The 27882-nt window shown below is 43.6% G+C and overlaps 2 protein-coding genes across 3 annotated transcripts in view; both read left to right on the top strand.

Annotated features, from left to right (window-relative positions):
• The window catches only part of srsf5b (serine and arginine rich splicing factor 5b), a 327173-nt gene that overhangs the window by 158220 nt on the left and 141071 nt on the right, over nt 1–27882 (top strand). The gene's annotated exons all lie outside the window — the stretch shown is intronic.
• Nucleotides 968–21418, top strand: thbs1b (thrombospondin 1b). 2 transcript variants are annotated; one of them, XM_083790909.1, is made up of 23 exons: nt 968–1170; nt 1346–1431; nt 1628–2187; nt 2668–2743; nt 3144–3227; nt 3566–3675; nt 3864–3989; nt 5546–5642; nt 6537–6710; nt 6861–7037; nt 7349–7522; nt 7634–7761; nt 7887–8039; nt 8830–9048; nt 9505–9612; nt 10370–10529; nt 11168–11286; nt 13031–13265; nt 13545–13772; nt 18004–18275; nt 18611–18708; nt 18856–18995; nt 19164–21418. In XM_083790909.1, exons 2-23 carry the CDS (start codon nt 1368–1370, stop codon nt 19169–19171), a joined length of 3510 nt encoding a protein of 1169 aa, XP_083647035.1. In that variant the 5' UTR covers nt 968–1170; nt 1346–1367; the 3' UTR covers nt 19172–21418. The 2 variants fall into 2 exon arrangements, with proteins under 2 accessions (XP_083647035.1, XP_083647034.1); XM_083790908.1 differs by having other exon boundaries at nt 968–1173; nt 1347–1431.

The following is a 27882-nucleotide window of genomic DNA, read 5'->3' as shown; positions in this document are numbered from 1 at the left end:
GCTCACAGCCTCAGCTAGATTACCTAAAAAGTCTAATATCTCCCCTGGGCTTTAGAGAATTCCCTTTGGTCTTGCGGTTAAGATGTTGGCCCAGATTTGAATCCTGAGTGTTGCATAGGCTAACGACACCCATACAGTGGATGTGCTAACATATACTAAATAAAGACAACCATGGCTTTTATCACAAGACATTGATCAACACTGATCATCTGTAATAACCTATTGGATTGGCCCTATACTTCCAGGTTCAATTCAATTCAAACAACAGTTTAATAAAGTTTAATAAGCATTTAATTTAATGTACATACAACTATTTCCACAGTGCAGTCAGGCAGAGGAGGTGTGCAAACAGTGCATGACAAATCCAGGTGTGCTCATTCAACAACACCTTGCACAGCCTCAGGCTCCACCAGTGAACTCACGTCGGCTCCTAGTGGACAAACCCAGTATAGCAACAGGCAACCAGAGCATCCTACCCATGGAGAGTCGGAGACAACTCTATTTCAGCTGCATCCATCATGGGAGATAAAATGTTAAAGAAAAAGACGATCACCCTTTGACTTGAAATGAAACCATTCGAAATAGGCTATATGCTATAGCCTATTATAGCAGACCTATATCTATATTATACCCTAAAAGCGTGCATGTTTGTGAATAATTAAGTGGATGTGTGGAATAGCATAAAAGTTAAAGGCTATTAAAATATCAGAGAAATGGCCCAGTGACCGGAAACGCCGGTAATAAAGTATGAGTCCAGTAATGGAATTTGGTCCCTCATCCCATCGTGGAATGTGTTTGTCTTCTCTTCTCTTCTTGTGTGCAGACGAGCGTCCTGCGCGCTGTGAGGTGCGGGCTATAGGCTCGTCCCTTTTTCTATACACATTTTGATTGGACGAGGCGACTTCTTAGGAATTTCACGAAACTATTTAAATAGCACTTTGTCCCTTCGGCTTAAACTTCGTTTTTAGCGGCCGATTAACAACACCAAGGACAACTTCCAATCAATAATATATATATTTAAAAAAAACGCTACACATTAGGATTTAACTGCACTGAAATTTTGGACCTTTTCATTGTAACATTGTTTTCTTTTTTTTTTATCCTCGAGGACTATTGTTGGATTTCTATATATTTGTGGATTTTATATTTTTATCGGCTGCTTTCGTTAAACAGGTGGGTGAGCAATACTCTATAGTAGCCTATAATAAAGCCTACGGATAGGCTAAGTGCACATAATTTATTGAATGTTTCCCAAATCCAGCCTAATTGATCACAAGTGGATTTATTTTTAATGTTTGACATTGACATCAAGTGAATAATTGACAACTGTTAATTTTCTGTTATAGGCACCGACATATTGTTTGATCATGAAATTGACAGGGATATTTTTGTTATTGATGCTTTGGACCTGCGAGAGCCAAAGAGTAGCAGGTGAGTTTAGTCATGCTATATTTCAAGCTTTGGCATTTTTTTTATGTAGAAAATTAACATTATAACTTTAACGGTGGTATGCCTAATGTTGATTAAAATAAATCACATATAGCCTACCCCTGGTTTTAAAATGTTCATCGTTCAATCAGTGCTGCTATGCCAAACAAAAGGCTGACTGCTTATCATTCATGCGCAGAGAGCCGAGATGACAATAGTGTGTTCGACTTATTTGAACGGGTGCAAGTCCCCAAGAAGAACCACGGGGTAACAATGGTGAAAGGAGACGACCCGTACAGTCCCGCCTACAAGATCCTCAACCCGGACCTGATCCCCCCGGTCCCCGAGAACGCCTTTAGGGACCTCGTAGACTCCATCCACGCCGAGAGGGGCTTCCTGCTGCTGCTCAACTTCAAGCAGTTCAAGCGGACGCGCGGAAGCCTGCTGACCGTGGAGAAGCGCGACGGCTCCGGGCCCGTGTTCGAGATCGTGTCCAACGGCAAGGCCAACACGCTGGACATCGTTTACTCCACCGAGAACAAGCAGCAGGTGGTGTCCATCGAGGACGTGGACCTGGCCACGGGCCACTGGAAGAACATCACACTGTTCGTGCAGGAGGACCGCGCGCAGCTGTACGCGGGATGCGAGGAGGTGAACACCGCGGAGCTGGACGCGTCCATCCTGAGCATTCTCACGCTGGACACGCCGGAGACCGCGCAGCTCCGCATCGGCAAGGGAGCCGTGAAGGACCGATTTATGGTGAGAACACGAAGCTTTATCATGGGTGCACACTGCACAGTAAATCCTAAATATTCATTGCAATCTGAGAGTGTAGCCTACAGCTATTAGTTAATAGGATATGGGTAGGCTGCTACGGTACGGGTCCATTTGGTTCTAATTTGTAATAGCCTACCAAATAGACCTATTTGCTAAAACTATTTGCTAAAACTAAGATGGGATATATGACACTGATGACTTTACTGAGTGGAAACTAAATAGGCTATAAACACGGATTGATTCATGGCTTTTGAAGTCTGATATTGTTGCGTGAGAGAGATTAAGAAATGTCGTGCGCACAGTAAAGTGTTCAGACGCGCCAGGCGCGCACATGCAGCAGCGCAGTGCAGAGCCCCAATGTGATGATTTATCTGCGGTTTATATGTTGCTGTTGCGTTGTCATTTTGGGAGGGTTCGGTATTGTGCAGCTCACACAGCTAAAGTCAGCACTGATGCTTGCAGGGGGTGCTGCAAAACGTGCGCTTTGTGTTTGGAACCACTTTGGACGCCATCCTGCGCAACAAAGGGTGCCAGAACTGTGAGTAAGCATGAGCAAAACCTCTTTTGTATTTATTCATCATTTATCCTCCTGCTTTGCCAAATCCCCTTAGTTAAGGCATGCCTGAATGTGTACACAGCTTCCTCCCAAGGAAGTGTTTCAGTTTTCCTCTCATTAACTCAGTTTGCAAACATCTCATGTATGAATTCAAAGTACCATTCTCTGGGCTGCAGAACACATTACCTTAATCACTTTCATTGTGATTTAAGATAATGTGGGTGTGTTTAATATCCTACTACACCAAGAACAATTTTCCTGTCACTCGTAATGCACTTATATTCCTTAAATGAACCTGGAGAGAGTTTGCTTGAGGCTCAGTTTATGTGATTGTTACTGGTTGGCTTATACATTATCTTTTTGTTGTTGTGGTCTTTTTCAGCCATACCGACGGATAGCATCATCCTGGAGAATCTCAATGGCTCCTCAGCAATCAGAACAGAGTACACCGGCCATAAGACTAAAGGTAAACACCGCTGCTGAGGCTGTGCCATGTGAATGTACACACTGCTTCTAATCTGGAGTAAAGACAACAGTAACGTATAACTGACCACACTAAGCCCAAAAGTTAAACTAAAATGAATACTAAAAATAAAATAGAACACAAGTTCTATTTTATTTTTAACACAAGTTACAACAATAAGCAAGAATGATTTACTTTTGAAGTGCACGTGTCAACCAAGCAATCACCAAGCACTGACTGTGTGTGTGTGTGTGTGTGTGTGTGTGTGTGTGTGTGTGTGTGTGTGTGTGTGTGTGTGTGTGTGTGTGTGTGTGTGTGTGTGTGTGTGTGTGTGCGTGTAGATCTGCAGATGGTGTGTGGCTTCTCCTGTGAGGACCTGGCCAGCATGTTCAAGGAGCTGAAGGGACTGGGTGTGGTGGTCAAAGAGCTGTCCAACGATCTCCGCAAACTGGTAAGACACTGTCTGTCTGTCTGTCCTTCTGAGTTTCTCACTTTCTGTATGTATGTGTGTGTGTTTTGTAAACACTGACGACACAGAGGGCCCTGCAATGTTATATGAAGATAGGCATGCCTTCATTCCATATTCATATCTGATATCTGTCTTCCTGTCTGCCCCCCCCCCCCCCACCTAATCCCCAGACGGATGAGAACAAGTTGATAAAGAACCGCATCGGAATTCACAGCGGGGTCTGCATTCACAACGGCATTGTGCGCAAGAACAGGGATGAGTGGACCGTTGATGACTGCACTGAGTGTACTTGTCAGGTAATTCACGTGCATGCACAATTGCACACGTTGCAGCCCCTTACAATTTACAATTTAGGCATTTAGCAGACGCTCTTAATCCAGAGCGATTTACATTAAGCAAGAACAAAAAGCATGGGAATACATCACATAAAAGCATTTATCATGAAACATGCGTAAGCTAAGAAAGTAACAGTGGAATATCTATATTATGAGACTATACATATAAACTATATATATATACTACTATGCTATACATATGTACTATGGCGTGCTATGACTATATACAATGCAATTATAGTGCTGTCTACATAACATGCTATAAGTCTGTATCAAATGCTATCTAAGGGGGTAGGGTAAGTGCTATGGGCCATGATGGAGTCTGAAAAGGTGGGTTTTCAGACTACGTGAGTTAGTGAGGGTACTTCCAGCTTCCCTGCGATGGCTGATCTGAGTGCGCGGGAGGGTTTGTAGGGTTATATACACACGTACAGTGTTTGCATTTGCAGACCCTTAAATACATCTGCCACTTAATATCTCCTCTCTGGTCAATCATTTCTATCACTGGTGGGGATATGTTTTATCCCTGCTTCTGAATTAAGGAGAAATTGGGAAATGAAGTCTGATATATTTTAATTTTATGTTCGATATCAGAATTGAACCACATCAAAACTAACCCCAACCCTATGTGGTCAAAAATGTCAAAATCTGTAAAACTATTGTCAATTTCTTTCTGCATGCTTGTGAGCTATTTGTGTTGTGACTGAGCTATTCACCGTTTGTCGTATGGCAGGCAGAAGATGCACCCCCCTGTTTGTTTGTTTGAAATCGAACCATGCATGTGCGCAGTGCACACACATGCACAAAAAGACAGACACATGCATTAAGTTGCAGACACTCACTCACCGCCCCCCAGCTCCTCCAGCCAGTAATTGCTTGTAGTGTGATTGTCTGGCAGCAAGCCAATGAGGGTTATTGTCGTTTCAAGTGCTAAGTGATTGTCTCATTTCTAGTGTTGCCAAGAGGGACTTGACCAGTGCCACAACAGGATTCTTGCCTATAATTAAGACTTTGGCTCAGATAAGTGGCTAGGATAGAAACGCTTAGGAGAAAAATACCTACAGTATTAATAGGTGTAGTCACTGTAGTGTAAGGTCCATTTATGTTTTCTTAGTTCCAAAGTGAAAATAACATCCATTATTAGGCTGTTGGCCTTGTTCCCACCTCCCCAGTAGGCAGGTGGATGTCCGCAGGGGTCTGCGTTTGCAGCCAAAATTCCTCTTCTTCGTTTCCCTGGCGCTGGAGACCGAGACCGATTCTGATACAGAGTGGATTTCTTAACGAGTTGGTTACACGGACATGGATTAAGCCTAGTCCCTAGTTTAAAATGGTCCACTAATTGGTTTACACAGTAATCAAAGCTGTGTTGATTGAAATAGTTTCAATGTGCCTCAGTGCCATGCTGAAACAGCAACATCATCCACTCCACTATGGAGTAAACCTATGACATTGCACTGGGTAAATATCCATTATGTTTGAGCATATGATCCCTGAACTTTATTTCTGTACTTCTGTAGAATTCTGCTACTGTCTGTCGCAAGATCTCCTGCCCCCTGATCCCCTGTGCCAACGCTACTGTACCTGATGGAGAGTGTTGTCCTCGCTGTGGAACACGTAAGAACCGCACAGAAAGCATTTATCTCCTCTGTTCTACTCTGAATCTATGTAGCCATATGCAACTTATAACTGCAGATGTGAGTTGGTACTATATTGCTACTGTATGAATGGACCATGTAATCCAGAATTTATATATGTTTCTGAAACAGACGGGCCATTCAAATGCTGCACTATTTACTCTAAGCCATTTGTATGTTATTTGCCATAAAACAAAAACTCTGTTATTTCCCTCCCTAGATGTATATGTTTCTACCACAGAGAAAACCATGTTAATTTTAGTGATGATTTAACTGCAATAACATCCCGGTAATATGTTTATGGAACATTGGCGCTTTGTGCCCTGAAACATCTTTGAATCTTCAAGTTGTAATGGCTGCAATTGGCCAAATTGGTTAAAGTGGGATGGAAAATTGGTTGGCTGTTTTTAGTGAAGCCATCTTCCACGCAAGGAGAAGTGACATGTTCCACATACCTATGTGGGCTGGGCCGCGGCGGTTCCCAAAAAAACTAAATAAACAACGGGAGCCGCATTCATCGCTACCTTGGTGCCTTGTTGAAGTCATTACATTGCCCCGGGGCCATGTTTGCAAAATGTGTTTCCTCTTTCGGAAAACGTAAGTCAGTGGGACATCCCTGTGTGTTGTGAGGACAGTGGCTCTCTCTATTTCTTCACTGGCTCTCTCAACACATTGGTCTCTGCCCTTCCTCTCAACAGTGAACCCTCTCTCTGTCCCAGAGACCCAGCTAAATACACACCATTAGCCCTCTGCTTTAAGAGCTTTTCCCTCCTCATTTAGGGCTTTCGGGGAGGAGGTGGGGGGGGGGCGTTCATTCCCTTGCTGAAATAGCTCTTTTATTGTCTCTCTCGCTCTCTCTCGTTCTCTCCCTTAGCGAGTGACTATGCAGAGGACGGCTGGTCCCCCTGGTCTGAATGGACCCATTGTTCCGTATCATGTGGGCGGGGCATCCAGCAGCGCGGGCGCTCCTGCGACCGCATCAACAACAACTGCGAGGGCACCTCTGTGCAGACCCGCGACTGCTACCTCCAGGAGTGCGACAAGCGCTGTGAGTTAAAACATGCAAACCCCACTCACATCCACGATGCAGTCACTGCCGTTACTGAATTTGACCTCACTTTGCACTAGCCCTTCCAGACCGGTCTGTTCCCTCTTGACTCCTAATCTCTGACCTTCGACCTGTTTTTGTGACCTCCAGTCAAGCAAGACGGCAGCTGGAGCCACTGGTCGCCATGGTCGTCCTGCTCGGTCACCTGCGGCGCCGGCGTCATTACCCGTATCCGCCTCTGTAACTCCCCCACCCCCCAGCTGGGAGGCAAGGACTGCGAGGGAGAGGGCCGGCAGACTGAGAAGTGCCAGAAATCTCCATGCCCCAGTAGGACCCCCTATTGATTAATTTAACTCAGTGATTCCCAATGTCTTTCATTTCGAGGAGTTTCAGGTCACAATTGTGTTATTTTAACTCGGAGAGTGAACAAATGGAGTCATCCATTTGTACACTCTTGGAGGTACAGACCTGTAAGAGTCCATTTGTTTTCCAACTATCAATCATTTAGCTGGGAACTCCCTGGAACCTGTTGAGAACTACTGATTTAACTTATTTACACTAGTTTATATTCCTGGGTTGCCCAACCAGCTGCATTCACATGTTCAGCATAACAAATTATCATGTCATATCTTCCTCAGTCAATGGCAACTGGGGACCATGGTCACCGTGGGATACCTGTGCAGTCACCTGTGGAGGTGGGGTCCAGGCACGTAAACGTCTGTGCAATGACCCTGGTCCCAAATACGGTGGCAAAGAGTGTATTGGTGATGTCAAGGACACCCAGGTCTGCAATAAGAAAAGCTGTCCCATCGGTGAGTCACTTTGTAATCCTTTTATGAGAGTCTTAAGTAGATCTATATCTTTCCCGAGAGTCTTTGGTAGATCATATGACATTCAGGATGCATCAATATTCTTGTGTTCAGACGGGTGTCTGTCCAATCCGTGCTTTGCTGGAGCCAAGTGCACCAGCTTACCCGATGGTTCTTGGATGTGTGGGAAGTGTCCGGCCGGCTATACCGGCAATGGCATCAAATGCAAGGACATTGATGAGGTGAGATTTATTACACTTTCAATTATTTGTTAGTGTAAGTGTATTTGTCCCCCTTCGTTATTTATTTATTCATCTATCTATCACTTTGTGACAATGCAATCTATGGTTTCTAAACACAAAAACAGTGCAAAGAGGTCCCTGACGCTTGCTTTGAGTTCAATGGTGTTCACCGCTGTGAGAACACCATCCCTGGTTACAACTGCCTGCCCTGCCCGCCACGTTACTCTGGATCCCAGCCCTTCAGCAAGGGAGTAGAGGAAGCTGCTGCTAAGAAACAGGCATGTACCCTGTCTGTCTGTCTGTCTGTCTGTCTGTCTGTCTGTCTGTCTCTCTGTCTGTCTGGTCTATGGAGCCGTCTGTCCATCAATTAAATTGATTAGTCTGATCAACCACTTAAGTCCTGTATTATACAGGCAAAAATAGCACAGGTCTACAAGATCCCATAATTTAGTGAAGGTGTAGATATTTCACTATTTAAAAAATAAGAATCGTTCAATTAACGTACTGAAGGTAAAAGTAATTGTGATGCTAATTTGACCTACAAAAACTAATAGAATACGCACATCACTTAGTAGAGGTGCTGGGCTCAAAAGAAAAAGAGAAAAGAACCTGCTCCAAAAGTTATATACTGACGACGTTTCGAGCGAAGGCTCTTCATCTGGTCAAACTCGAGATGTGAGTGATCCACCCATTTAAATAGACACCCACGGGTCACGTTACTAGTCAGTGGGTGGAACCAACACAACATGGTTATCAAATCAACTAATCAAATATCACTATATAGTGTTTCACATTTTACAAATCCACAACAGTGGAAAAAGCATAAATGGACATCATGATTAATAGAATCTATATAAAATAATGATTCACATAATCAGGTATTATTACTTATAATAAATTTGAACTCACATCGCCCAAGCCTATAGTTTATGCAATGGTGGACAGATATAAACCTGACATAGTGCCCAACACACTCCTTCATTTTGATCAATGGGTACTTCTCGGAGCCGAGAACAGTATGCTCTGGACCTGAACCCTCCGTGAACAATCCTTCACCTCATCTTCCAGGTGTGTACGCCCCGCAACCCATGCCTGGACGGAAGCCACGACTGCAACAAGAACGCCCGCTGTAACTACCTGGGGCACTTCGCTGACCCAATGTTCCGCTGCGAGTGCAAGCCTGGCTATGCCGGGAATGGACACATCTGTGGGGAGGACACTGACCTGGACGGATGGCCCAACGCTGACCTGGTGTGTGTGGAGAACGCCACCTACCACTGCAAGAAGGTAGCTTACCAATGGTGAATTTACTCAAGTATCGTACTTCAGTACAATGTTGAGGTACCTTTACTTTACTTGTGTGTTTCGACTTTTCGATACTTTAAACGTCAATGCCACTACATCTCAGAGGCAAATATTGCACTTTTTACTCCACTACAATTATTAGATAGTTGCAAGAATTCAAGGTAGATATTGTAGTTATAGTGGCCGTGGTCTAAGTACCGTAACTATGCAGTTAGGGTTATGGCGAGGTTTTCGCCCCCAGAGCATTTTAGGTCTGAGTTAAGTCTAGGAGAGTCAGACAGAGACAGACTTTGTTTTACTTAAGGTTAAGCCAGCAGGCCAAAGCTGTCATTGAGGGTTAATGGTTCAATGCGCTTTACAGAATATAAATGATATATGTCTGTTATAATGTCTGACTGTGACACGTTACGTCTAACCTGGTGTTTTCCTCTACTCCAGGACAACTGCCCCAACCTCCCCAACTCAGGTCAGGAAGACTATGACAAGGACGGCATTGGAGACGCTTGTGATGATGACGATGACAACGATGGCATCCCTGATGACAGGGTAAGCAGCTATTGAATAGTCAAGTGACGATAAAGGTTGGGCTTAGTTATTGTCGTGTGTGTGTGTGTGTGTGTGTGTGTGTGTGTGTGTGTGTGTGTGTGTGTGTGTGTGTGTGTGTGTGTTTTCCTAGTGGGTAATAACCCAGGAATTTCATTTCATATATTCATCATTCATGACATGTCACATAAAAGTGTGTGTGTGTGTGTGTGTGTGGGGGGGGGGGGGGGGGGGGGGGGGGTGATGCAGCAGGAAAGTGAATGTTTCTCCCTTGGTCTGAGCCAAACCTCAAATTCCAGCACAGAGGTAAAACTCTGAAGGAGCCACAGTGTGTCCTGCTAATCCAACCGTTAGATTTGGGCCCTGGGGGTGGTGTGTGTGAGGGGATTGGGGGACTAAAAATGAAGCAACCCTTTCATCGCCATTCTCCCCCTCCCAGCTGTAAAATAGAGCCACAGCGAGTGACGCGCACCGAATCAGAACATTTGCATCTGGTGTGATTCCAACCACATGAACCACTGCGGCCCTATTCTGAGGCGTACATTCGGCAGAAATAGCCATTCTACAAGCTTGCAACGTATCAGACCAAGTACAGAGTTGAGTTTGAAAGTATATAGAGGGTTTTAGATGTTAGGGGCCAGAAAGTGTGAAAGTGCACGTCCGTTCTCTCCATCAGCCATCTGCCTCGTTCCCTGTCACTGTCCAAACAAAACGACTTAACCTCGCTATCGTTTATATCACCTGTGTCCCTCCAAAACAGGACAACTGCCCGTTCATCTACAACCCCCGGCAGTACGACTACGACCGTGACGATGTGGGTGACCGCTGCGACAACTGCCCCTACAACAGCAACCCCGATCAGACAGACACGGACAACAACGGAGAGGGAGACGCCTGCGCTGTGGACATTGATGGAGACGGTGAGGATGATGTCTGTGTCTGTTGGCAAGGTTGATTTGCTGGGAGCCGGGAGGGGGGGGGGGGGGGGGGGGGTTCATGCCTCTGCTTTTGATACATGTTATGTTATCTCCCTGCTTCTGGTCAGACTGGATTAATTACATGTATTTCCGTTTGCGAAATGTTTTCAAAATAATTTTTAATCACAAATTGCTGGTTGATGGTTATTTTTGCTATTTGTATATAGAGCTTAAGTGTTATTTATTTTGTACAAATCACTGGATTTTCAAAAGCTGAATAACCTTTTCCGTATGACCTACTTCATCTCCTTTACCTACAGTAGTAGATACCATCTACTGTCAAATCAGACATAGAAAATAATTGCTGCATATCATTCGATCTGACCCTGAGAGTAAAAAAACAAAAACTGAATCTAAAATATATTACAAACTGAGGTTCCTGGATCGGCCATAACTGCTTCCGATGAGCAGGTGGTGCCTTGCATGGTTGCTTTTGTTGTCAGTGTGTGAATGGGTGACTGTTACGCTTTGTAAACCACACTGAAAACCTCACAAAATAATTATATAAACATTGAAGCTATAATAATAGTGGGTGGAACCACTGTGTCTGTTTTAACATAAATGCTATATTTATCCGTCAGGCATTCTGAATGAAAAGGACAACTGTCCATATGTGTACAACATTGACCAGAGGGACACAGACCTGGACGGGGTTGGAGACATGTGTGATAACTGCCCCCTGGAACATAATCCTGACCAGGTGTGTACACAGTCGCACACAGGCACACACACACACACACACACACACACACACACACACACACACACACACACACACACACAGTTCTGTTTCATTCCAGTTCACCCGCCGACTACAATCCCTCTGCCTTTCTCTATAGCTCAGCATCTCTCTCTTTTTCAGCTGAAAGGGAGCCTTAAGCCCGATTCATACGTCGTCGTATGACAGCGCAGCAAAAATAGCCGACCCACAAGCTCACAACACGTCACATCTGCAACACTTTGTGAGCTTGTAGGTCTGGTATTTTTGCCGTGCGACAGAGCATACATTAAGCAAGCCGTCTAGGCTTTAGCGTGCTACGTGGAAGGGGGGCGCAAATCCCATGCGAAGCCCAAGGGCACATCAGTTCAATAAGGCGTGCTAGGGGCCGGGGGACCTTGTCAATGGCCCAATGACGTTAGTTGATGTTGCCAGAGTGCATAATCTGACAAAAGAATAAAATGTCCACCACATGAATATGGTAAATTGCTGTGGAAAATGACCGTGTGCTGTGTGCATGTTCCATCAGCAAACTATGGCCTGGCCCAGTCCACCTGTGCCACGGTACACTGAAGAGTAGGAATGCTGGAACAGTAGACCTCTGTAGTGGGTGTAGTTTCCACACATGTAGTTTCAAAGGGTTTTGTTCTTTGAAAAGTACATGTGTGAAATATCTTGTCCAAATGTTTTGGCCCTTTAAAGACAATGCCCCTCGCAAAACACCCTCATTTCTTCCCTCCATCACTTAACCCCAGCTGCATGACACCGGGTGTGTGTGTGTGTGTGTGTGTGTGTGTGTGTGTGTGTGTGTGTGTGTGTGTGTAGGTGTAGTTCTGCATACTTGTAGTAAGGAGGCTTCTATTGCCAAGAAAATTGTTGTAGGAGGAGCAGGGAGTCGTGTGGTGGGAATCGTGTGGTGGTGTCAAGAGATGCAACATACTTTGGAAAAACTGTCAGCTTTAGAAAAGAGAAATAATTGGAAGGCCTAAGAACTGACCCAAAATGAAAGCAGGAAGAGGAGAGGAGTTGAAAGAGAACAGCATGTTGAAAATCACAGCGGTGTAATGAACTGTGAAATTTAATCACATGAATCCTACCATCCTTATTCAGGGGGAACAATTGCAGAAAAATGGGAAGTCAAGTGAGGGCACCTCGTAATGTTTGTTAAAGGTATATTCAGTGATTTCACTCAAAAAACCTTAGGTTTCGTTTTTGGCCTTTCGTCCAATCAGGATAGAGAATCAAAAACGAAACCTAAGGTTTTTTGACCCCCAGGGGTTAACTGGGGACAGGGAGGAACTCCTTATATGGTCAGCACACTCTATAGTAGAGAGGATTATCACAACAAAACAAAAAAATAAGTGATATTTGAATTAAGTGAAATCACTGAATATACCTTTAAAGGTGCTGTAAAAATACATTTAAAAGTCCATAGACTTGGCTGACATGACGTCACGTTTAGTGCTCTAAACAAACATTAAAAGTCCATAGACTTGGCTGCAATATGACGTCATTTCAAAAGCCAGACGTTGCTCAAAAAGCATCTGTGACATAATTAATCTCAAGGGGAAATAAAAGAGCAGGGAAATACAGAGCCGACCCCAGATTGACTACTAGTTCACTAAGCATAATAAGAGTACTAAGAGAGTTTAAGTGGTTAATCACCAATGCCAAAGTAACTAATTTGGTTGTGGTGGTGATCTCTCCTCTACTCCCATCATCTCAGGTGGATTCAGACGACGACCGCGTGGGAGACAAGTGTGACAGCAACCAGGACATCGACGAGGACGGACACCAGAACAACCTGGACAACTGCCCCTACATCCCCAACGCCAACCAGGCTGACCACGACAAGGACGGCAAGGGAGACGCTTGTGACCACGATGACGATAACGACGGCATCCCCGATGACAAGGACAACTGCAGGCTCGCCCACAACCCTGACCAGCTGGACTCCGATGGTGAGTTGGAGTTAAGCTATTGTTGACCGACGAGACTCAGCAGGAGACGCCACTGGTCAACAAATCATTGGAATGCGACAAAAACATCAAGTCAAGGCTTCATGGGGTGTGTAATTGATAGAAAATGTCGTTTTTTGGGTGAACTACTCCTTTAAGTATATTAAGTATTTATGTTTAGTACATGGATTAGAGTAAATTGGACACCTCCTCAACTCTTAGGATACCAGCGCAGAGAATATATTTAATGAATATACTACTGTAATTATGTAACTTTTACAGGTGACGGCCGTGGAGATGCTTGCAAAGATGACTTCGACCAGGACAACGTGCCAGACATCTACGACGTGTGTCCGGAGAACTACGACATCAGCGAGACAGACTTCCGCAAGTTCCAGATGGTACCGCTGGACCCCAAAGGCACCTCCCAAATCGACCCCAACTGGGTGGTTCGCCACCAGGGCAAAGAGCTGGTCCAGACTGTCAACTGTGACCCTGGCATCGCCGTCGGTAAGGCCGAGTCTACACAACCTTTTCATGTCAAGCACCACTGAAATTATATGTATTTGACAGCAGATCCCCATCTCAGAATATTAATTGCACAAAATGTTCACAATTTTTCAAAAATAGCAGACAGACAAGCTCATAGCGTGCCACTTTGTGCCACACTATGAGCTTGTCAAAGTATAAAATAATAGTTAAAGTGGTTAAAATCTAAAAGACCCAAAAACGTTCCCGGTTTTAGTCAGTGGATAAACTGAGCGATTGATTCTCCAATCAATATATCATTACTTTTCATTATACAGTCAACATTCCCTAATCGGACGATACTAGTGTATTACAATTTACAAACTGATCACCCAAAACAAGTTGACTGACAAATCATGAACACAGTCAGACAGGATGCAAAAAGGAGGCATGTGTTTTTGTTGTTTTTGTTTCATGGGCATGTAAGTGATATTTGTTACAGACACAAAAAATAGCTCTATATTCCCATAGTAATCATTAGTATACAGTAACAGTGAAGCGATCTCCCCAGCTCTTTAGTAAACAGAAATCCATCCAATCTGGAGAGAGAACTCATACAGTACTGAATACAGTACAAACTAGAACTGCACTCTGTCGAGTATCTACTTGCTTGTTGCACACAAGTAGGCCTACTAGTGCGCAAGCAGAGCGAGCAAGTACTGTCGACCGCTACAAACTTTCAAATCTCAGCTTCTCTGTGAAAGAACGTTTGAAATATTGAATTATTAGGTTTAGCCATTTGCTAGTTTTTGGAGGTAAAAAAGTAGTATTGTTAAGTACTAGAATTTCGCGGCCGCTTCGTGGCCGCTCATCCCAGAGTTACTTTGCCGCGCACTATGGGAAGAAGGAAATTGCGGGAGTTGACTCCACATGTAGTAACGGATGGGTTATTAGTTATTATTATGTGTCCTTATTAGTGTAGTGTAGTGTAGTGTAGTCAACACGTTATGGCTCATACACTAGGGCTGACCCAAAAAAATCGATTAATCGATGTTCAATCGATACGCACGGGAATCGATTTTTAAATTTTGAATCGAATAGTCATTTAAAAAAAAGCGGACGCTTTTGGTCCGCGAGACGGCCCCGTTTGGTCCGCGAGCCATGCTCGCGCCTCGCAGCACCGCAACGCCTCCTCCCCTCTCGGCTCACTCGTGGTGGTAACAACAAGGAAGTCAACACACACACACACACACACACACACACAGCAGCCTGCACTCATGCCGCCACAAAAGAAATCTAAAGTGTGGTTGCATTTTAGAATATGCAAGGAGAACAAAGAACACATATGGGATGGCCCAAGTGGGGCGAAAAATCCGCGGCGAAAAATCTGCGGCGAATCACGCATGGGACAGGGGAAACACCAAAAAAAGCACCAGTCCTGGAGCTCCAGGCGTGCTAATTTGAGCCGCGGTCATCCACACTTTTCTACCCCAAGAAAGAGCCTCGTCGGAAGGGTCTGAGAGCGGCGTAGACCGCGGCGCAAATTAGCGCGCCTGGAGCTCCAGGACTGGTGCTTTTTTTGGTGTTTTCACATCTGAGTTTCAATCGGAAGAGAAGCTTTGATTATAGGCTATATATTTAATTCTTTTGAGAGGTAATGCCTGCGTCAGGCAGTTGACTTGTTTTATTATGCCTAATTATTTGTGCGTCACTGCTTTCATGAAGGCTTATCGTTTAAAATAAATGATACCAATCCAAGCATGACTTTCTCTCCGCTATAACGTTGTTTAAACCAAAGAGTCACTGCTCGCATCGCGCACGCACGCACCCCCCCCCCCCCCCCCCCCGTTGGGTTTCGAAGCGTCGAAGTTCGATACAAATTAATATCGATTAATCGATCATTAAAAACGTAATCGAAGGTCAGCCCTATCATACACACTGCCCGGTATTTCCTCCGATTATGCTGTCGGGGAGCATTTTTGGCCCTGGCCGACAAAACCCCTGATCTGACGTTACTGGTAGATCGTGATCTACCTTTTGGGCACCACTTAACTCAACCTTTTTTGTCCCAGAGCACACTTTTCATAGCCTAAAAATCTCGGGGCACACCTAGATATACGGTTTGTGTACACTGTATATATACCGGTGTGTATATATAGTAAATATATATATTATATATATATAATATATATATATATATAAATATATATACATATAGAATATTAGTGGTCCATGACATGAAAATGTTTGAGAACCACTGCTGTAAAACAACATTGGACAATGATGTTTGACAGTCAGCAATATTGTTGCTTATTCTAGATTTATTTTCTGACTTGATCTGGCCTGTTAACATTTTCATAGACCTGGTTGCTTGTTTCCCTCTCAGTCAATGTGGCAACCCTGGTCAATGCCGTGTTGACTGTTCTGTATGATGATTTAGCTTAGCACACAACAGCTAGGAGGATGCAGCAGACTGATGCCGTCATGTTTAACAGTATTTTGCGCAATTTATGTCCCCGAATTTATGGATATGGACTTATGGCTCCATCGCTGCCTCTTTCTTTAGTAGAAGTAGAAATGTAACGTGTTGCTGACTGTTTACGGTACCTCCCTCTCACACGCGCGCACGCACACACACACACACACACACACAGCTGATGTCCTCTCCCACCGACGTCAGCTGTTCATTTATCTCCTTATTCATACACGCTTTGAGCTGAGAGAAGCTATAAAGCGCCTTTTAAATATGACAATGCTGTATATATATCAGCTGCACAGTTCAGGCAAGTGTCTGTGGCATATGTAACTTTAACAAAATAGTTTTGACAGCTTAAATCCGGGCGGCAGTGTTGTGTGTGTGTGTGGGACACGGGGTAGTGTGTGTGTGTGTGTGTGTGTGTGTGTGTGTGTGTGTGTGTGTGTGTGTGTGTGTGCGTGCAATCAGAAGTACTGGCAGTAGCGAAATAACAAACGCGATCTGTCTAATCGTAGTAGTTAGGTACAAACCAAGTAGTTTCTAAGAACAATGTTAATGTAACTAAGACATTCGCTGAGCGACCTATATTTTAAATGCAGAGATTTAGAAGGAATAAGCGAAATGGTGGGGCGACTACAGGTAAGGTTTCTCTGCGGAGTGCGGAGATCCATAGGGGAGATCACATTACAGCAGCCAAAGAGGGAGGGGCTGAGAGCTTTATGGGCACTTCTTTTCATTGGCTAGTGGCACATCTTTTCATTGGCTATGCGCACATCTTTTCATTGGCTATGCGCACATCTTTTTCGCACGTGACAACTTTAGACTTGTTAATATAGATGGTAAGAGACGGCTTTCGATGCCTCTACAGTATGTATATGTTTATGTAATTTGTAAATTGATTAGCGGTATACTGTGGTTACTTTGCGTATGCCCCGTTTGATGCGTATGTATCGTAGCAGCATATGACGTCGGGGTATAACTGGTACAACTAGCTCTCAATGATGACGTAATAAAGATGTGGATTAAAGGACCCAATGCCAGGGTGTAATTGGTTTTCGATGGTGACGCAATGACGATATGTTTTAGTGACGGGAGGATTAAAGGTAATGCCCCTATGTATACATGTATGTATGTATACATGTATGTAATCTGACACCACCGCCATATCAAGCACAAGTAGTCATTACGTCATACGCTGGCACGGCACATACGCATCAAACGGCGACATGGACGAAAACTATTACTTGCGCGCTCTGCTTGTGCAAGTAACTAGAACTGCACTCTGTCGAGTGCCTACTTGCTTGTTGCACACTAGTATGTTGTAATTAATACGGATGAGTGACGGCTTTCGATGGTGACGTATATGTCGATCAGTGTCGGGTGGATTAAAGTAAATGCCTCTATGTATATGTTTATGTAATTTGTAAATTGATTAGCGGTATACTGTGGTTACTTTGCGTATGCCCCGTTTGATGCGTATGTATCGTAGCAGCATATGACGTCAGGTATAACTAGCTCTCAATGATGACGTAATAAAGATGTGGATTAAAGGACCCAATGCCAGGGTGTAATTGGTTTTTGATGGTGACGTAATGACGATATGTTTTAGTGTCGGGAGGATTAAAGGTAATGCCCCTATGTATACATGTATGGAATCTGACACCACTGCCATATCAAGCACAAGTAGTCATTACGTCATACGCTGGCACGGCGCATACACATCTAAGCGACATACGCATCGAAGTAATGAAACAAAACAGTGTCATTTTCTCACCACTGTTGGTTCTCTCTCACCAGGTTACGACGAGTTCAACGCAGTGGACTTCAGTGGCACCTTTTTCATCAACACTGAGCGAGACGACGACTACGCTGGCTTTGTGTTCGGCTACCAGTCCAGCTCTAGGTTCTACGTGGTCATGTGGAAGCAGATCACTCAGACCTACTGGTCCAACAAGCCCACCAAGGCACAGGGTTACTCGGGCCTGTCCATCAAGGTGGTAAACTCCACTACTGGCCCAGGAGAGCACCTCAGGAATGCTCTGTGGCACACAGGCAATACCCCAGGACAGGTAAGACATGGCGTCAGTCGTCAGAGCACAGTCATCTGATATCTAACTATAAATGCACCATGTGTGCACGTCTGTAATGCATGTAACTTGAGAACCGCTAGCCCCACCGATTTCAAATTCGACACACACATTCCATATATGGAGCTGGCCTGTTCTGACATCACAACACTCCATATTTGGGCATGCCTGACACAGAACTCCAGACACAGAGAGAGATACATAAATCTATATGATCACAGTGTGATGGTGTTCTGTTTTTGTTGTCTAGAGAGAGATACATAAATCTATATGATCACAGTGTGATGGTGTTCTGTTTTTGTTGTCTCCTTTCTTAGGTGCGCACTCTCTGGCACGACCCGAAGAATGTTGGATGGAAAGACTTCACCGCCTACAGATGGCACCTAATCCATAGACCGAGAACTGGACATATTAGGTGAGCTAGAGGCTAGCGCTGGTCCCATGTAGTTGGGGGAAAAAAAGATTATGAGAGATCCGAAAGATTTCTTCAAACTGCATTATTCAAGTCGTTATGTGATTCTGTGTAATTTCACACAACATGTAATGTGCTTTACTTCTACAGAGTTGTGATGTATGAGGGTAAGAAGATCATGGCAGACACTGGTAGCATCTATGACAAGACATACGCCGGTGGGCGACTAGGCCTTTTTGTCTTCTCACAAGAGATGGTATACTTCTCTGACCTCAAGTATGAATGCAGAGGTAAGGATTATAGGTTTATATTGATATTGTGCTACATTTATCATGTATAATTTGGTGAACAAAAACAACATGCTCATTATACTGGACATTAAATACTCAATAAAATGGCAATCAAATAGATCATGATTAAAAAAAATACTTTTACTAATAATACTTTTTTCCTCACAGATGCATAAACGCGCTGCACAGGAAGCTCTGAGGAATGCACCTTTCTGTATAAAGTATGAACTCGAGGTATTCCAATGTAAAGGCCAGGGACCGATTTATCTCCGTAACTCTTTCTTCTGCGAGCACGCACACACACACACGGATGGAGCGAATGGGCACGTGTGGTCAGCCTCAGGGTAACTTGAAGCTGGTTGGAGTGCAGCACCAACCGGCTGACTGCCAGTTGAGGATCAGAGAGCCCCCCCCCCTCACCTGCCACCCTTCTCCCTGACCCTGCCATCTACAGAGAGAAGGGGAAGCTAGGGAAACAAATGGACCTTATTGCCCTGTTGCTTTGCACGAGCAGGGAGACCCAACATCTCTGTCCCCGAGCAGGGAGACCCAACACCTCTGTCCCCGAGCAGGGAGACCCAACACCTCTGTCCCCATGCAGCTCTCCTCACTCTGAAAGACCTCGTTCATCGCTGCACTGGAGCAGCTCCCCATAGATGACTATGCACTTGCAAGCCCATCTCTCTCTCTCTCTCTCTCTCTCTCTCGCTCTCTGTGGAACTCAGTGCCTCTCTTCCTTCCTCTATCTCTATCATAACCTCTCTCTCCTTCAGAACTCAGTGCCTCTCTCTCTCTCTCTGTCTCTCCTCAGTGCCTCTCTCTCTGTCGCTCCTCTGTGCCTCTCTTACTTTCTGGATGGACGTCCCAAAGAAAAGACTGGTGAATTGATTCCTTTCGCTTTACAAATCTACCAAGATGTAGATTCCAGAATGACGCAGCACTGAGGCGTCGGAGGATGAAGAAAGCAATAAGACATTTGTTTAGGTAGATTCCAGAATGACGCAGCACTGAGGCGTCGGAGGATGAAGAAAGCAATAAGACATTTGTTTATTTTTTTCTGTCACAGACACTTTTTTTCCTTTTTTTAAGAACCCATTAGGAGTGAGCAAGAATTGGAGGGAACATTATGTTGCGTATGTTTGTGAGTATGTGTGTATGTGGAAGAATGGTTATAAATGTAACATGAAACCTGCTTGCTTTGACCCATCAGGGCAAGAATAGATATAGAGAAGAGTTTGCGGAGAATTATTAAAGTAACATGGAAATTTGCTTTTAAGTGTTTTTGAAAACATACCGGGCTTTCATTATCACTGGCTTTGTGGCAGATATTAGAATGATCTATGTTGGTTGACTGAACAGTATTCTCAGGGTGAGATGGAAATAACCATCTTAGCATATCAAACAAAGAAAAGACATGGCGGTACCATGCAAATGTTTAACAAGACAGACATGGAGCCGGTTCTATTGAGGCCTCTGAAACACTCCCCCCGACTCAGACATCAAATAAGGGGAATCTCCCTCAGCTCATGAGGCTTTGAATTTGAAAATATGTAAATAAATGTAATTTATTAACTCTTGCCTACAATGTAGGCAGCAAATAAAATTGAATACTTAATTAAAAAAAAGTGAGACTCCCCCAAAACCTCATGTTGAACAGTGACCCAAATTCAGGTACAGTCAGCCATAATGGTGTCATAAATAAGAAGCACGCTCTGGACAATGTCTACCGTTATCATATCATTCTCTACAAATTAGGTGATTCTTAAGGTAGGTCTACTTAGTGTAATATGTATGTGACCTGTGTGCCTTTTCTTCAGAGAGAGATGAAAAACAAAGGATACTTATGATGTACAAATATTACCTCATTGCTGTTATATAATTCGATCAAACAAAACAAAAAGTTCATTAGCTTTCAAAATGATTGACATCTTACTGCTACTGTAACATGAGCTGTAAATAGTATTATGTTTCTTTTAAAACCCCCACTTCCTACCCCATGACCCACCCCAGTGGAAAATACAATGGGAGAGTTTTTTACAGTATATATATATAAATGATTTGTGCTCTATTATGTATGTCCAATGCTCTTTTTCGCAGATAAATTATTGTTCTGTTTTGTCCTTGCTGTGTTGTGAGAGGTTGATTTGTGTGTATGAGTGTGTAGATAAATGCTATTTAAATAATTTATCGGGATCAGTCGCCAAATTAAGGGGGCGTGTCCATCTGTATAAACGGTTTGCACACTGACGTGAGGATGTTCTGTTCTTTATCGTTTTTGTTATTGTGTATCATTGTCACCATTATTTTTGTACAATTAGTGTTGCTTGTTTGTAAACATTTTGTACAATGCAAAATGCTGTTTTTATCCATAGCAATTATTTTGTTACGTACTTCCAGAACAATAAATAGTTCTTAAAAGTCAATGCTTGCGCACATTTTACATCTTCAAATGGATAACATTGTAATACTTTGACTGGCTAGTAAGTTATAGTTTATCCATCCGAGTTGTCAAGGGACATTTTTCTTATGAGGAAAACTTGGCAATGAAACTATAGATGAATCCACGGAGGGGTGCCCTGGGCGCGGCCATAGCTGCGGTGTACCATTAAGTGCTGCTTTACACCGCAGCACTGATTAGCTACACCTGGCCTACAGGGCACTGCTCCATGGATTAGTCTATAGACAACAGCATCATATTGATTAGCTACAGCTGTGCTGATGCAAGCATGTCTTGCATTAAAATCCCTAAGTGATAGCTGACTTTTACACCACACTCTTCTTGCAGCTGACATGTGCAGTATGAACGTATATTAAGTTAACCACTTTTAACCTGATGTCCCTATTTTTGGCATGACATTATAGGCTAAACATTTGACATTTATTTTATTTTTTATTTCCCCCCAAAAAAATCCGATCTACAAGCTGGCGCGATGGGACATATCGTGAGATTGCAGATACGCTATTTCCGCTGCATGAAATATGGCATACCGGTAAGTGGTTAAAATTGGTCTGACAGGTTAGAGATACAAATGGGGGAAATGCATACAGGCCGTGACCACTGCTAAAGGCACACATGGCCTGTGATGTGGGCCATGTGAGGAATGTGGCACTGCACTCTCTTCCACAGCTTGATGTTTCCGAACTCACTGTGATCTTGGGCAGACCTTTGAGTGCACGGGTTAAAGAACACCGAGAGCAAATAGTAGGCAGACACAAAGCTTGACATTGACAGGCAGGCTTTGGGCCATGTACGGGAGTGAAGTAATTCAGTTGTCAAGATCGATATACTTAGACGAGCCCTTAATCATACACCTACAGCTACTGCATGGTATCCAGATCAAGAATATGCAGTGACATTACAGTCAAAATACAGGTATTTTATCCACTTAAGCCCCATTTTGTACGCTGAAAACAGCGAGAATAGCCAATTTACAAGCTAACAACACGCCGCAACACATTGTGAGGTTGTAATAATTTTTGACAATTTTATTACATTTTTAATGACATATTCAAAATAGGGACGACAGGTTGGAAGTGGTTAATAGAGTCCCGAAGTCCTGACGTCGTTCATTCCTGGATCACGGAATTTCTCTATGGAGAATAACATTGGGTCATCTTAGAATTGTCTCAAATAAGAATTGTGAAAAATAAACAAATTATCCCGGTCAGTTGCTCATATTTGATAGTCTGTTTCTGGCAAAGAATTAATAATTTTGGCGGCAGTAACGTTAGCGTTTGCGTCAGTAGCGTCATATCCATACGAGTCAAAACACATTGGTATATTTTTGGAGCACAGTTCTTATATGACGTGATATTAAACACGTTTATGGGAATTCAGAAGGGGGATGGGGGACGTGACCCAGGTAGGATGCATAAATTGGTGCTCTGTACCATCTATTTTAACTAGGGCTGCAACGATTAACACAAAAACTGCTCATGATGGAGCGTTCCGCCAATTCAAATCCAACTGTCAACTGCTCCTGGCGGAACGCTCCGTCAAATAAGCTTTATTATTGAGATCAAACGGGATCGCTGTTCTTTCTTTCTTTTTTGCCTAGCCTTAACTTCTTCAGCGATCCTAGGTCTTAAGTTAAGTCATAAGACTTGTACTTAAATATTTTCTTGCCATCTACGCTTATAAACGTAGCTATAGGCTATTGGGACCTATTTATGCCAACTACGCGTATAAGCGTAGACAACCATTTAATCCATATATGAACGCGCCGACCGTTTGTTTACCCTTTAGCATTGCTCCGGTAAGTATAGCCCTCCTCCGTCACCAGCAGTGATGCGATTTCTAAATCCAGCTCCGTTGAGCCTCCATTTTCAAAGCACCATCGTCCGTGGTGCCTCTGGCTTGGATGAGTGTCCATACGAACAAAATCGTCATTGTTCACGGGAGAGAAGCCAGGTGGGGAGGGAGGGATAGCACTAGTGACTCAAACGGACTGTGGCGCTGCCTATCAGTGGGGTCAGGTGGAGTTGAACGAAGAGGAGCAGTGTATTTCTCTAAATGGTAAATGGTGCATTTATATAGCGCCTTTATCCAAGGCACTTTACAGAGATCGTGCATTACATTCACCCATTCACACACACATTCATACACCAATGGCAGCGGAAACCATGCAAGGCACCAACTAGCACATCGGGAGCAATTAGGGGTTCAGTGTCTTGCTCAAGGACACTTCGACAGTAACTCTGGGGGAGCCCGGGTTCGAACTGGCAACCTTGCGGTTACCATCCAGGCACTCTACCCCTGAGCCACCGCCGCCGTCTATGTCCTCTCCATGGCACTCCTTGCTGCCAGGGGAGCCAGATGTCCTCTCGATGGCGCTCCTCGCTGGCAGGGGAGCCAGAAGGAATCATCAGGAGTAAGCATTAACACACCAGTAAGACGCCTGAGCCCTAAAGGGCGAGGTTACGTGCACGCATCCTCCTAGGTGACAGCAGACTGCTGGGCGAGCGCTGGCGCTTTCGCATGGGGGGTCAGATCAACATATGGAATGAATTCTGTACGGGCTTGAGTGTACAGGGTTTGATGTGGTCAGATCAACATATGGAATGTCAGAACAGGTCAGCTCCATATATGGAGATCTAAAGGTGGCAGCGTCATGACCATATGGTCATGATCATATATTTTCATGCATGGGGTAACCAACCAACCAAACAACTGACTGACGGGAAATGCACGATTTCATAGTAAATGTGACCTGCTGTCGCAATAAGTGTGTGTGGAATCTGAGAACTGGCATAACGACTAAATTGGTAAATAATTGGCAACTAGTAAAAGACACTTTAGTAGACACCATTGACATGAAAGTTCTTGCATGAGAGAACAGAGTCCATGTTTCTTTCTTTTCTCTTTGCCAATGTTTTAAGCAGGTCCTGCAGGGCTCCAAACCTTCCAAATCACAAGCTCCAACCATCACATCTCACCCCGGAGTAGTAATGACAGACCAAAGTGGAGAGGACCCGTCCAATTATCACCACTACCTTTAATGGGCCAGGAAATAGTGTGTTAGCAAGTCATTCACTGCAAAGGAAATCAAAACGACCCATGAATTGTAGTGAGTCAGTGACTATAAGGCAAAGTGTTCAAGAATGGAACAAAGGCCATCCACCCCCTAGACTTACAACGCCTTTACAGTATATTTAGTTACTGTAATCCACCCCTGGAAGTGGGTAAAGTGCACTCCCATTCCAGGACCCACTGCCGCAAGACCTCAGACCCAAAACATTGCATTTGGTCTAGTCTCATTTCGTCTCTCAACACCTTTGTACTACTTTGTTGATGTTTATTGAAGTGTTATAGTCCTACATTAAGATGGGGAAGACCCCCCACAGAATCCTATTTCATCCCCCAGCTACCGCAGAGCTCTATAAGCACTGGAATGCTATGGGTTGGAAGAATCGCCTTCTATACTTCTACAGAGACCACCTGTGCATACAGTATTTGAGACTCAAAGAGGCATAGAAAAACATTTTTATGAACAATAAAGGCTTAGAGAGTCTCAGTGAAAATATAGGGCTGGAATGTGGTTTAAGACCAGGAATTTTCTTTTCATTATGGTATTAATGGTGCGTGCGTGCGTGCATGCGTGGTGGGGGCATCTCAATAACCGAGTGATGAAAACCTACATTCTGTACTTGTTCTAAGTCTGTATTAGTGCGCAAGCATGACATTAACAACAATTCCCGGCTACAGCCCACATATTGCATTACCCCCCCCCCCACACACACACACACACACACACACACACACACACACACACACACACACACACACACACACACACACACACACACACACACACACACACACACACACACACACACACACACACACACACACACACACACAAATAGCTCATCTCCAAGCTCATAGCGTGTTTGTGCTTGGAGATCCACTGTTTGGAAAAGGATAATGATAATTTTGAAAAAATAACTATAATAATGACATGTCCAAAATAGAAATGTTGAAAGTGGTTGAACTGGCAATTGATCCCCCTGGCGCCCTCTGGGAGGGGGGGGGGGGGCACTTTGAAAACCACTGAGTGCTAGAACAGGTAGCTTACCTTCTAGGGTTCAACTTTCAGATTTAATCCCAGGGTTACCGCACTGGGATAAACCATTCTACCAGCATAACTATTAGCACTGTGTTGAATGGCAATACTGAAACAAAGACATGTTTCTGTTGATTATGTCAGTGTTTGTGACATAACGGCCCCAGCATGGATGCTGTTCTGCTACTGTCCTGCCCCTTAGGGGCCCATAAAATAATTCCCCACGCAGAACAATAAGGTTTCTGTGATTGTTGGCATTCGCAGTGAGATTCCTGACTAGGAAGAGGCATGAACTCTGAACCGGGGGCACCGAGTGCACCTGGTGAACTCCAAACATGCAGGAATGTTGATGTTCTAAGGGGAAAATGGTGACCTTGGACACGAATGATGATGGGAAGGGGGAGAACGTTGGAAACATAATTAGGAAAATATTTATCATGATGTTTACGCTTCACCCCGTTCAACCTGGGGCCTGTTTCACAAAACTTGGATTAACTAATACAGGATTTAGGCCAAAACCAGGCTTTTTCAATCCTGGTCTTACAGCCTGGTTTATTCCGTTCCACTAAAGCCAAGCGAGGCTCAGAATTGGCGGATTTGGCGAGCCGGGATCAGCAAGCCTGGCTGAATAGATAGCCTGGCTTTTTGTCTCTAGACCCCTTCTGTGGAACACAGATTTACTGATCCTTCTTCTTCATGGGGTATTATGGCAGTTTGCATCCTTAATAGTTGCATTACTGCCCCCTTCTGTATATCTCAGTATCTTTACTAATCTATTCAAGACTTACTGATACAAGGACTTAAGCTTCTAAAATAAATACTTCTGCTGTAATTAAAGAGAGAACATACTCTCAATAGTGGATAGACTGAATGATTAACTACCCCAAAAATATAGTTTACATTTTACCACTACTATTAACTTAAAACAGAATTCTTAATATTGTAAGCATAATGATATTGTCACATTGTGATATTTGGCCATAACTCCGTCCTCTGAGGGAGCTACCTTTGGGGAAGGGGGTTGTTGTCCAGACAGGGGCCAGACTGGTGAACTGTGGGTCATGGGTTCAATAGTGGGTGAAACGTTACAATGGTAATATGTTGTAAAACAATTAGTAATGGTAATATTTAGTGGTTTTCACTTTTACAAAAAAAGAATATATATAATATAATATAATAATTCTTCTTAACCGTGCACTTGCATGACAGCAAACCTATTCTGGGGAACATTCACCAAAAGCAGCTGATCTACAAGCTCACAAGCTGTCATGATGTTGTGCAGCCTATATAATTTGGTTATTTGATTTTATATAGTGCTTAAATTAGTCCTTTGATGCAGACCGATACAAATAAGGCAACATAAACCCATAATAATTGAATAAGTCTGGAAAACATCATTGGCTTGTGATCAGTTTGACTGCTTAAGTTAAATAACTCAGAAACTACAAAACATTTCAAAGTAAAAAATTCCAGCATCTGTCTCCACAGTAAACTGAATTTTACAAAGTGTGAATGGAGTTTTTTAGGTGAAAGTGATTTTTTTGACATGCCACTATCTGCCTATAAATGTCTCAAATTTGAAAGCACTATATTTCTAAAACTATGAAATATTTCAAAGATTCATTTTCAGGCAAACATGTCCACCGTAAGATGAACCTAAATAGGTTTTAATGGGGTTTCTAGGTGCAAGTATGTAGGACTAGTAGCATGCCAAAGTTTGTGCTATTGCCATTGAGAATGCATTGGGCGTTTAATGAACAGTAAAGACATCAGGATTAGGTTAAACCTGCCTGGTCCGGAGCAGGCTAAATCCAAAGCATTAGTTTCCATGGTAACTAATGTAGCATCACTTTCATGAAACCGAATCAAGCCTCAACATATCCAGGTTAACTGGTTAAATTAATCTGGCAAGATTAACCATCTTTCATGAAACCGGTTAATCGCTGATCCAGGATATATTAAGCCAGGATATGTGTTAAATCCCGGTTTAATCTCTAATCCAAGTTTTGTGAAACAGGCCCCTGGCATCCCTATTTTGGGCATTTGTGGCATTTCCCCCCATTTTTAACAATTTGTTTACATCATTTTTTCTAAAGAGAGCTCACAATTGAATTGCATCACAATGAATTGTGAGCTTGTAGATCAGTTTTCTTTATGTATTCCTAATACAAGAGTATACTGTAGGCCCTACAGTATACTCTTGTATTAGAAATAGAAAAATAAATAGAAAAAGAAGGGCTTTTAGTGGTTGAGTGGGCATGTCTCTAGTCTAGTTTAACTGTAATGAAGGTATAGTTCAAAACAAAGCAAGGGTGGTGTATTTG

Source organism: Protomyctophum parallelum (genome assembly GCF_964188405.1).
Source record: "Protomyctophum parallelum genome assembly, chromosome: 19".
Lineage (NCBI taxonomy): Eukaryota > Metazoa > Chordata > Actinopteri > Myctophiformes > Myctophidae > Protomyctophum > Protomyctophum parallelum.
The sequence above is the reverse complement of the archived record's forward strand: the minus strand, read 5'-3'. Positions and strand labels throughout refer to the sequence as shown.